At 45.6% G+C, this 12,018-nt stretch overlaps 2 protein-coding genes across 13 annotated transcripts in view; one reads left to right on the forward strand and one right to left on the reverse strand.

Annotated features, from left to right (window-relative positions):
• Mtmr1 (myotubularin related protein 1) overlaps positions 1 to 4,184 on the forward strand; it is an 84,034-nt gene extending 79,850 nt beyond the window's left edge. For all 7 annotated transcript variants that reach the window (XM_028861358.1, XM_028861350.1, XM_028861354.1 and 4 more), the window contains one exon: positions 1,684 to 4,184. In XM_028861358.1, the coding sequence (XP_028717191.1) occupies positions 1,684 to 1,848 (165 nt within the window). In that variant the 3' untranslated portion in view covers positions 1,849 to 4,184. The remainder of the gene's footprint in view (positions 1 to 1,683) is intronic.
• Positions 4,185 to 5,050: 866 nt separating this feature from the next.
• Cd99l2 (CD99 molecule like 2) overlaps positions 5,051 to 12,018 on the reverse strand; it is a 102,894-nt gene continuing 95,926 nt past the window's right edge. For 4 of the 6 annotated variants that reach the window (XM_028861364.2, XM_028861362.2, XM_037199285.1 and 1 more), the window contains 3 exons: positions 10,446 to 10,463; positions 9,089 to 9,154; positions 5,051 to 7,763 (listed from right to left, as the gene is read on the reverse strand). In XM_028861364.2, the coding sequence (XP_028717197.1) occupies positions 7,699 to 7,763; positions 9,089 to 9,154; positions 10,446 to 10,463 (149 nt within the window). In that variant the 3' untranslated portion in view covers positions 5,051 to 7,698. The remainder of the gene's footprint in view (positions 7,764 to 9,088; positions 9,155 to 10,445; positions 10,464 to 12,018) is intronic. The other 2 variants (XM_028861365.2, XM_028861363.2) reach the window with 1 other exon arrangement.

Raw genomic sequence — 12,018 nt, forward strand, 5'->3', positions numbered from 1 at the left:
CTTTCTTTTTCTGTAGCTTGCCAAAACGGAAGGTTTTTTGTTTTGTTTTTAACCTTTCTGTTGTTTGAAGGCACCTGCCTCCCTTTGCTCTTTCTCCTCCTGTCAGTCTTGTTGGGTCTCTCCCATTCCACTTAAGAGGGATGATTGCCAATAACACTCAGGATGGTACTTTCAAGTGTTTCAGGATATAGAAGCAGGACCTGGTGAGAGGTAGGCTTGAGAGGCAGACTGGGACTTAGAGGCCAAGCTCAAGATATTACTATTAGCCCTGAGGAAGTACCCATTGAAGCATTTTATGTAGTAAGCCATATTGTGTCCCTGAGGCTTATGACCAAGTCCAATAGCTGTGTGTACAATGAATGAGAAAGGAAATAAAGCTCTCCAGACCCTCCCCATGCCTCCTTTGTCCCCATATGGTGACCTTCTTTATTGCTCACTATCACCCCCAGTCTGAGAAATCTATTAGGGTATTTTTGTCTATAAGGGAAAAGCTGCGTCTCCAGTCTCTGGGCTCCTAGTAGGTGCTGGGGATGTCTGTTAGCTTAGAAAGCTGAACATGTTGAATATAAATACTAGGACCTTCTCATCTCTTCGTTGTGCTCCCCCACCATCATCAGGTGAAAAGATGATCAGGGTGAAACAGTGAAAAAGTACTAAATGGTAAGCAAAGGACTGGCCTCCCTAGAGCCCCTGTGTTCTGACATTGCCCTCCAGGGGCCTTCTGCTAGCTCCTGTTCTGGTTGATGAAAATGTGGACCTCTATGTTGAAGAAAGTGCTGACTTAACAGAAGTGTCTGCAGCCAGTAGAGCTATTTATAAAAATTCACAAATACAGGGATAATGGAGCTGGGGGCTCATGATCACAGCTTAGTCCAGCAACTTGGGAGAAGCTACTTGCATTTGTGACTCCTCCAAAGGCTGCCTGTCTCTTGAGTCTATACATGGTAGCCTTGGTTGACTTGGCTATCCTTGAACCTGTTTGCTCCTTCCTGAGAGCAAAGAGAATAGAGAGTGAGGATGGCTTGCCTACCCCAATGCCTTTTCATGCCTAGCTTGTCCCCAATATCTGCAGGACAGCCTGGGTAGCCATCAAAAGCTTCAACTTGTGGAGACAGAATCACTGTGTTAGTTAGTATTGTGTCAATGTGACCCAGGCTAGAGTTATCTGGGAAAAGGGACACTCAGTTGAGAAAATGCCTTCATAAGATTGGCCTATGGTGTTTTTTTTTTCTTGATGATTGATGTGGGAGGGCCATGCCAACCATGGGCTGGTGGTCCTGGGTTCTATAAGAAAGCAGACTGGGCAAGCCATGAAGAGCAAGCCAGTAAGTAGCATTCCTCCATGGCCTCTTCTTCAGCTCCTACCTCCAGGTCCCTGCTTTGAGTTCCTGCCCTGGCTTCCTCAGTGACTGTGTCCTGAGAGTTGTAAGCTAAAATAAACCCTTTCCTCCACAAGTTGTTTTTGGTTCTTGTGTATTATTACAGGAATAGAAACCTTGACCTTATAAGATAATCACTTACACTTGGTGCAAGATTGGTCAGTGGTCTAGGAGACTAGACACATAGGCATCTGGGTGGTGAAAGAACCATTAGGGTATGAGCCTAGATACTGAAATGCTGTGTTTAGAGCAAACCATGCTCCAACAACAGTGTGCTAACAGAATTGTCTCTCTTCACTGCCAGATGCCCATTCACCAGAATCTCAAGGAGCTGCTGGCTGTCAAGGCTGAGCTGCAGAAGCGTGTAGAGGACCTGCAGCGGGAGGTGGCCACACGAACCATCTCATCTTCTTCTGAGAGGGGCTCTTCACCTACCCACTCAGCCACTCCTGTGCACACCTCAGTCTGATGGGCAAGGCCAGTGTCCTGGGCCATCCTACTGCTCTACTGTCTTCCAGCAGCTCAGGGACCTGGCCATTGATGCTATATGGTTCTGTCTTGTCATCTTAGGATTAGGCCCAGGGACCATTTGTGTGGCTAGCTGACAGCTCCTATTGTTAACAAGTACTTCCTTTGTGTGAACAGCTTGTGACACTCTTGAGGGTAGTCTCACAGAGGAGCAACATGTCACAGTCACCCTGTGAACTACCTTGTCTTATACAGGTAGCTTGGGAGAAACTAGATTGAATACAGTGCAGTATTTCAGCTTAAGAGAATCTCATACCACTTCTTTCCAAGTTAAGTCCTTTGTTAGGAACAACCTGTTCATGTATAGAACACATCGCCAGCCATGTTACTGCTCTCAGCCTTTTGGCACAATTTGAAAACTTTTTAAATGAAATGTTAGTGTGGCAAATGGACCACTGCCACCTGTTCTACAGTTATCTTCATGAAAGAAGTCCTCCTATACAATTGGTACAATATGTACCGCTGTGTACATACAAGGTATTTTTTAAAGAGAAACATACCTTTATTTTCCTATGTCCTTTTTTATGTTAGTATAGTTCTCTCAGGAGTCATCTGCTGAACTGTGATGTATGAGAAATTCTTGCCCAACAAAGTTCATGCTGACTTTCATGTAGTACATTTGAATTATGATTTCAGATGTGTCATCTCAGTGGCAATGTAATATTGTCCTCTAATTCTGGTACTTCCTTTTGAGGTGGCACAACCCATTCATTCCTTGATAGAGGTAGCAGCAGCTTCCCTCAAGATATAGCAAACTGAATGCTCAGTCCTCTGGCCTTGTTGCAGGTAAACCTGAGGACTCAAGCAGTAATTCTGTGTGTGTGTTGGCCTCCCTCTATGTCAGCTCTCTAAAGGATCAAGTCTTGGGAATTACTCTGGGCATTGGACCTTCCATCCTACCACTTGTTAAGATGTCCAGCACCAGTGTTAGAGCAAGTCTTTCACCTGTTAGATACCTGGACACTACATCTTCATTTATCACAATCTCTTCTCAGTTTATTCACATGGCTGCCTGTCTATACTTTAAAGCAACCAATGTGCTGAAGCTTTGGTTTAGAAAGCATAGCATGCTCTTCCTTGATTTTCCTTTCTCAGAGCCAGCCTTGGCTATCCAGGCCTCTCTCCACAGTTAACAAATGAGCTTTGCTACTCCATCAGTCCTTCTAGGAATGAATTTCCCATCAGCTCCTCTGTGTGAAGTACCAGCATCCCCATCCTCACTGCCATGTCCATTTTTTCATGTCACAAGGTCCTTCAGATTTGGAGATGTGTTTGAAGCTGCAGAGAGAAGCCCCTGAGCACAGATGCATCACATCTTCTTCTGGTCATTGTCAAATCACTGGATGCCATGCAGTTCTACACGTTGACCTAGATTTTCAAAATGTATTCTTAAAGAGTTTTCTACAACTGCATACATAGAAAATAGATGATTTTTTTTCAACTTGGAAACTTCAGATTCTTACAGAAAACTATCCAACCATAAGATAACCAGAGACATTTATTCAAAGTTTGATAAGCTAAGATCAAGTCTCCATTTTTATCATCTGTGGTATTTGTTTCTAACCTACAGTTTAAGTGATATTAGCTTTTGATTTATTCTCATGTATACAAAACCTTATTTGTAAATGGATAAACTGCCATGCCTGAGATAGGACTACTGTGAGTTCAGGGCCAGCTTTGGCTATATATTGAGTTCTAGACCAGCTGGGCTATATTGTGGAACACTGTCTCAAAGTCAATACCAAAAAGAAAGTAACATAAACTACAATATTATTCCTTCATATACCTTTTAAAACTGGGAACATTTCCCCATTTCCCCTAGAAATACTGTGTAATTCCCTAGCAATAATAGGACTATTAAACATAGGGTGGACTGGATTATGCTTTGATATCATCAAACCAGAACCAGAGAAGCCATGGGGGCTGCTGCTTGGTGAGGTCAGGTAGCCTGGTACATATGGCTGGTGGAATGGGGATCTGGCTCCTGTCGAAGCCATGTCCTCCCAGCTGTGTGCCTGCAGCACCCCTAGAAATTTCCATTGGATCTTAAAGAAGCACAAGAGAGTATTTCCCTTTGTATGTTTCTAGCACAGAACTGTTTCTAAAACAACTTGAAGTATAGTTTTCTTATCTAAGAAATTCTTTCATGTTTGTTTTATTTAAGTACTAGAATGTAAAACCTTTAAGGTTCAGATTTTTAAACAACTAGTACAATATTGTATTTGCCTCATCTGATGCACTGTATTCCAACCTGCAATTAAAATTATAATATGTTTACTCCTTGGTTTTTTTGTTGTCTCTCTCTTTTAAACATTCTAGTAGGTTTTTCCCCCCTGAGGAAAATGAGTACTAATCAAGTACCATGTGTTGAATGCTTACTATGTGCCCGCCACAGTTAATATATGTAAAGTGGCCAATGCTATTTGATTGACTACCAAGTTGTCAGTAATTTATTGGGAGTCTTGAGTGTTTGGGCTGGAACAGGTAGGTGATCTGATTTTCAAATCTGGAAGTCCCCTTGTTCATAACCTTGAAGAAATGTTGAAGACACAAGACCTGGAATAACCAGAGGCAGTGGGTCCTCCTTATGCAAATGCAGTGTTCTCTTTGGTCCTTGACCACTCTATGGGACTGTGTACTTTTTCAAGGTTCTAAAACCTAGTATGAAATTACACCATCTCCTGTGTGTCATCATTCTTTAATGGTCTGACGTTACTCATCCTCTTCATGTGAATCATGGCTGAGTTAGCAAGAGAGCCCAATATTAGGCATAGGAGGGTTGGACTACTTCCCAGGCTACCACCTCTAATAGTGTCCCCATGGAAGAAAGCACACTCACTTTCAGGATTGAGCAGTATGCTCCAGAGCTACCTGGATGGTAGAGCCAATGCTGTTCCTCCCAAAGGAACTGATGCTGTGGCAAGGGTGCTCTGTTCTGGCCTCTCTCTCATTCCAATATGTCAAACATGCCATGCTGCAGTTCCTGTACCATGTGAGCCCACCATCAGAAGCCCCAAGATTGGGCACTTTGTGGGAGGAATAATAGCAATGCTCAAGACACACCTTTGGCTGCTGAGAGGGGAATGAAGTCAGTACCATATCAAAAATGACAACAAGAAAAGATGGATAGCATCAGAACGCAAGGAGCTGTTGGATTCCATTTTGTTTAATGCAAACACTAGACCATTTACAATTCACACTTGGACACAAGCACATAAAACAATGTACAGGGATTCTGGCAGTCTCCAGCATGTCTTCCTCAGAGAACTGGTACTAACCACAACCCAAGTGGCTGAGATAGTGGGCCTGTCCCACACCAGGGTGGGCAGCCCCCTACATCAAGCCACTTGAGAATGTTGAGTTTTTTTTTTTTAAGTTCTTCCTGTCAAGTCACACTGATACAGATCTGATCTTGGCAATTGGGTCTTCATTTGCTTTCTCTCTTCTATCACCTGGGACTAGCTCAAGTTGGCCAACTCAGCCTTCAGGGGGGACATAGTTACAAAACCAGTCCCAAAACTTCTACAGGCCACAATGCCCCAGCAAGTATAAAATGCCAGTGGGAAGGAGGAGCCCGGCCCCTGGGATGAGATTGTATGAACAGGAGGCCGATGGCCCGCCCAGGCCTGTCCAGCCACTTAGCTAGCGCCTGCGGGCTGAGTGATGGGTTTTATGCAGAAGGGCTTTATGCAGAAGGCACCGAGGTAGCTAAGGGAGAGCAAAGTAGAGCTCTTTTTCACTGGAACCAGTGCTATTGATAAAACAGTTTCACAAGAGGGCATTTATTTTACATCATTGCTGTGAAGTTCAAGGGCTTTGCCATCAGACAGGCCTCAGCATAAAGGTAAAGTAGACAACCCCCGTGAGATTACCTTAGCTACATGTCAACAGGCCAGAGATACTAAAAGTCTTCCTTAAGCCACCTCTAGCTCAGCACTGGCCAGAGGGTGGCACCACCATTGGTGTCCTTGGTGAGGCACAATCCTGATGAAGTTGACAGCAATCTAACCAGCAAGTTAGGAGGTTCTGGAAATTGACACGTTTTGCAAGTAATGCCTCCCTTGCTAATTAACTTCCTGAAGAATAAAGGGGGATTCCTGAGGCCATGTTTTTTTTTTCCCATCTTGGTACCATTTCCCCAGTGCTCCAGTCTCCCTATCAGATCCACAGACCTACTGTGTCTGGGATCAAAGGCCAATCAAAAGCGACATCTCATAGTTCATAGGTACACACAGGGAATGGGTGTTCAGGCTGCCTGGAGACATGACACCACCAGCCCTCCACCGTGAATAGTCTTTAAACAACAAACACACTCAAGGCATGCATTAGACAGCAAAAGATTTCAGTGGTTTCTTAAGGTGGGCGTTGCCTTATCCCAGCTCAGCGGATATGAAGGCGCCAATTTACAGCCTGTGGAATATATGGGGCAATCATGTTGTCCAGAGGAGCTGTGAGTTTTGTAAGTAGGATCTTGCCTTCCCAGTGATACACTCTGCTTTCTGAAGTGCATTTTGACCTGGCAAATTATTAGTTCACATTAGTTAGCTTAGCTTTCAACTGCAGGGTTCAGTACAGAGCTTACTGGAGCCAAGGGCCAGAAGCCAATGGAACTATCCAGGAAGTAGCCAGCTCTTGCCCAAACTAGGTGGTAGCAGGCAGCTCTGGGCCAGCCAGGTGAAGTCCTAGTCCTTGGTTTCCTACATTTACCATTGTGAACATGGCCAGAGACCTCTTCATCATAGCAGACAGGGAGGACAACTACAGAGGCAGCAGGGACATTCCACTCAGCTGAGCCAGCTTCCTTGCCCCCCACTTCCCCCTTCCCCATCCGCTTCTAATAAAGCAGCAATCATGCTTCTGGTTTCCATGTTCATTCTCAGGATCTATAGCTGTTGCTACTCAAATAAGATCATGTACAGGGCAGGGGTGAGCACCTACCCCCAAATGGTAGAAAATTTGTTTCCAATGCAGAAGTATCCAGACCAGCCAGAGACCCTTATAAAATCTGATGGGAATCAAGCCTGCAAGTCACAGCTCCTACATTGTTCTCCAGATTCCTAAACTCAGGGTGAGACTACTGTGAGATGCATATTTGCACTAAAATAACTGAAGAGCCCCCACCTGGACAAGCTCTCTGGAATCTGAGCAATATAAAACCTGGAGTTGGAAAGAACAATGAAATTTTAAAAAATGCCTAGGTGTTACATGGTGTGTGTGTGTGTGTGTGTGTGTGTGTGTGTGTGTGTGTGTGTGTGTGTTGAAGCTTGACGCTAGTTGATTTGCTTCTTGCAGGGGCTTCATATGTGCCAGATGTTAGCTGAGCATCCTACTCACAGCCCTTAGTGGTCAGTGCCACAGCAACCCTCCAGCATATAGGTAAAGAGTCTCATAGTACCTAGGGATTGCTTAAGCAGAAATGTTTTCCTTGAGCACTGTCTCCACCATCCTCTTGTTTACCATCACCTTGGTTCTACCACCTTTATCCCATGCTAAGGCTGGAGCGGACTGTCTCTATGGCCCAGCAAATTCCAATGCTGGTAATCTGCCTAAGGCAGGTCTCAAGTCTCAGCACCAAGACTCTTCAGAGGACCTGTGGCAGAGCAGTCTCCATATTCTTCAGGACAGGGCACAGAAACTACACTCACAAATACCTAAGGCTTGTCCAGAAAACTCAGCATAATAAGAAGCCAGTGGCATGGGAAGAAACTTGAGGGAAGGGTCAGCAAATGAAATCTGGAGCTGGGTCACAAGCAGTGGTACCCTTCCTGTGCACCTGCCACTGAACAGGGCCTCAGATCCGGGGTGGCTCTGGTGGTGGAGGCTCTGCAGACTGCGCTTCTTGTTTTGAGTATGTCACTAGGGAGAGAAGACATGTGTTAGGAGAGTTTCAACCTCTGCTCTAACCAAGTTCTGTTAAAAGTTCAGTTTCATATTTCATGGACAACTCAGCACATCCCAGGCCTGCTCAATGCCCCCTGTAGGGACTGCTACAGGCCTCAGAGGCCAAGTTCAGGGTGGGCCAAGGGAGAATAAAGGCAGAAGCCTGTCATGCTGCACAAAAGAGTTCTGCCTCTATTTCCTCATCTAGGAAATGGGCATGCTTCTGTCAAAACTTCTGGATTACTGGATCTAAAGCATTCATCATAGCACTCTGTCACTGGGTGCTCACTCATTGTTGATTAAATTATTAAAATTGTGGCAGAATGCTCCTATATAATCCACAACTCTGCATTTGTATCCAGGACCATTTTCATACATTTAGTGCTGCACTACCAGATAACTTCTATAAGCAGTGACCTGGGGAACCTCATTCTCCATTATAGACCAGGTATAGCCAGGTCCTTCCTCAGCACCCAGGTTCCATAGCTGCTGTCCTGTAGCTCTGGTCTCTCCTTTTCTCCTTGTCTGTGCCACCACAGGCTCAGTTGAAGGAGAGCAGGCTTATCCCACTGCCTCATGACGCTATGCCTTCCCATCAGCATTCGTGGACCACAAGAATGTCCATCTCCCTCTCATTTGGCCTTACCATATGTGGCCTCTAGTTTATGGTAGCCACTGAACCCCAAAAGTGCTCAATGACCCCAGAGAGGGTAAAAGAACATTAGCTTTTTAACTATGTGTCTCCTTGTCTTTAGTCATTTTCTAATTGAAAGGTCTAGAGACAGATGTGAATCCACACCTATAATCCCAGCACTCAGGAGGTAGAAGCCAAAGATCAAGAAGCAAGGCTACTCCCAGCTACACCAGCTACATAGTGGGTTTGAGGCCAGTTTTGGCTATCTGAGACCTTGTCACAAACATACAAAAATTTAAAAAAATCGACCAGAGGTCTAGATGCAAAACCTTCCACAGCTCTGGATGAGCATGCCCAGGGTATATGTGTATCTGCTGGCAAAGAAGTAATGTATCCCAGGATCACATTCAGATGATTCAATAGTTAGGGTTAAGCAGCAAAAGAACCTAGAAGTTATCACCATGGCACCAGTGTCCCATTCTCAAGAAACAGGGAGGCCAGCTGACCAGTCACAGTATACAGGCAAACCTGGGCCCCTGAAGTTTTTTGATTAGCAGACATTCCAGAAGCCAAATCTTCTGGGCCTTCCTAACCCAGTTCTATTCAGTGCTGGAGCCACTGAATTTGGAAAGCCTTCAGCAGAGGACAGTGATGGAGAAGTCCTCACCTTGGGGTTCTTCACACACAACGGCTTCCAGGTTCTCCCCCTTCACGTAGTCTGCATTGAGGCCCTCTGAAAAGAGCCAAAGCAAAGTAAAGGAAGCACAAGGAAACAAAGGAGCCCTCATGATTGAGTTCTCTTTGACAGTAAACTCTGCCAGTGCCCCTGTCCCTGGATCACCAGCACATCATCTTGACAAAGACTGGCCACCAAGGAGCAAATTGCCAAGAACTTCTCATCCCATCCTTGCAAACAGCATCATGCATCAAAGGCCCAACAAACCTACCCCCACTTCCATAAAGGGCCACTGCCATCATGTCAAGACAACAGCTATATCCAGCAAAGAGGGTACCAAATGACAGTGCTCTGGACCATCCATAGGACCACATGAGGCCCAGAGTCCAGGGAGGTGGAGAGGGAGAAGGAGCCAAGAGCTAAGGGGATGACTGATGAATGCAGGGTAAGGAAGGGCAGATATGGATGTGCAGGGCTCACTCTGGAAATGCCAGCATATGACCTTCCCAGCAGCACCTGCATGCACAAGGAAGCCAACTAGCTTCTCCTGACCACAGAAATGACTGATGTCTCCACCCATGCTTGGAGGGCCAGGGTCTACAAACAGCTGCTCTACTCTAGTTTGTGATCTGGCTCCTCCCACCCCCACTCTAGTTTGTGATCTGGCTCCCCCCATCCCCAAGGGCAATGAAGCAACTCAACAAAGCATCCTCTTCACTCAGAGACTTGGAGCAGCCCTCCACCACTGTTTGTATAAGTCTTCTTATCTTCTGTGTCTTCTCTCTCAATAACTGAGGGCCTGAGGGAAAATGGGTTCTGATTCTAACTGGCCAACTTACTGGACACAAATCATTTTCCTGGCTTTTACCTGACTTAATAGCTGTTAGGTTCAAAGCAAAAGCCAGATGGGCCTGTGAAAAATGTAGGCAGTATTCTTCAGCAGGAGTGGATAACTACCATGCAAAGTCAGGCAGGTGATGGCCCCAGTGCCAATGGGTGGGAGCTGGAAGACATGCCCAGGCTCCCAGACCACTGTCCATATTCCCAGTTAGCAAAACAAAGATAGCCTTTTTCCTCTAGTGGCTTCTGGGATATGTTCACCCATCGGTATCTGAGTCCCCCCATCTACCCCATGGATATCCCTGACTCCTGCTATCTTGGGCCTGGGAATAGATGATGTGGCAGGTGGCATCCTCACAACATATCAGGAAAAGCTACAAATGGTATGGTCACAGGCAAGTTGGTGAATGCCAGGGAGAGAGGTGAGGTAGAGAGCAGGGAGAAGGGAATAATGAGGTTTCCAGGGCCAAAGCACAAGAAACATGAGTAAGTCAAAGCATATTGTTACCTTGCCCTTCTGCTGCATCTGAAGGCAAGACACAAAGCTTAGAACCCTGGAGTAAGATCTCAGCTCCAGGCAACAAACCCATTGAATATTTATATAAGATTCACTGACACTTGGCACTGAGGGTGGGCAGGGAAACTGAGTGTTCCCAAAATGGGAACCCCTTTGGTAACAACAGAGGTTGGAGGCCAAAGAGGTAAGGGCAGGTCCTCCTAGCAGCCACCTGCCAAATCCCTGGAGCTTTCTATCTGCCCTTCCAGATCTCAAATCACTAGAAGTTATGGTTGACTCTCAGCAGCCCAGCTGGACAGTGGAGATTAGAATCAAACACTCCTGATTCTTAAAAAGCTAGCCACACACAAAAGCATCCTTGGAATCCTTCCTGATCATGTACCATCACAATGCAAGTGGCAGTCACACTGTCCCACAAAGTTCCACAATGGCCAGTCAAGACAAGCGCAAGCTTGAGTTTTAGCCACAGACATGGAAAATGCAGGCTAATCCAGAATCGAACAAGGTCAGCAGGGGGTGCTGTGGCAGCACAGTGAAGCATAATTGATGCAGCCACAGACTGGCCAGAGAGAAAGCTCCTTGGAAGAGGACACCCCAGGCCTGAACAATAAGAGTGGAGAGGAGCAATGCAGAGAGGAAACAGCAAAGGCTGTGCCCTGGAGAAGGCAGAATATATAGACAGAGAAAATGGCTATGGGGAAGGAAAAAAGGAAGGAAGACTTCCTGGGGACAGGAAGAAGCCAAATGGCCAGGACTTTGAATGCCAAGTTCAGCTCAGGGTCTGGGCTGGGACTTTGTATTCATCAGGGAACCTGAAGAAGTCCAGGTATTTTTAAACAGGTTGCCCTAAAGAAGTTGAAGTATAAGGGAGACAGAGTCAGAGAGGTTGAAAAAGGCCTTGGCATGGATGGGCAACAGTAAGAGGGAAGCATGTGTGTGGTTCATCAAGAGTAGGCACTGTAGGACTCCGGACTTCTAGCTTGGGAGGACAGATACAGGAGTTGGGGAGACAATGAAGTCTAAGTTCTAAGCCCCACATAAGCAACTAACTCAGCTTGCCTAGCCTGCTTGGTCAGCTTGTCAGCCCTCCTAACCACCATGTCCTTTCTGGTATACCCTGATGGCTGCCAAATTGGGGCATGGAGAGAAGCATTGGGGCTGAAGGGCTTACATTTTCATTGCTAAGGCTGAAGCCTTGACTGGATTCCCTAAGCACATAGCAGGAGAAATTATGAGAAAACCATGGCACAAATGGACCAGATGTAGTGCTTCCAATAAAATTAGACTTTTGACACAAATGGCCCTGATGTAGTGCTTCCAACAAAATTAGACTTTTGGCAGTTATGAAGACAGAACCAGGCCTCTAGCTATTCCCAGGGTCTACCCATCACTGTCTAAGAGCATCACTGAACAGGAGACTGGTTAGAAATTAATAAAAAAATTTCCTAAATGACACTAATGACTTTGATCAGTCATGCAGAGTAGCATGTTTTTCTTAGTTAATTTAGCTCAAGTTCAAAGTGTTATCTTTTTATCTCTTCACAAGGCCATCTGGAAAATGCTT

This window comes from Peromyscus leucopus, chromosome X, assembly GCF_004664715.2.
Source record: "Peromyscus leucopus breed LL Stock chromosome X, UCI_PerLeu_2.1, whole genome shotgun sequence".
NCBI lineage: Eukaryota > Metazoa > Chordata > Mammalia > Rodentia > Cricetidae > Peromyscus > Peromyscus leucopus.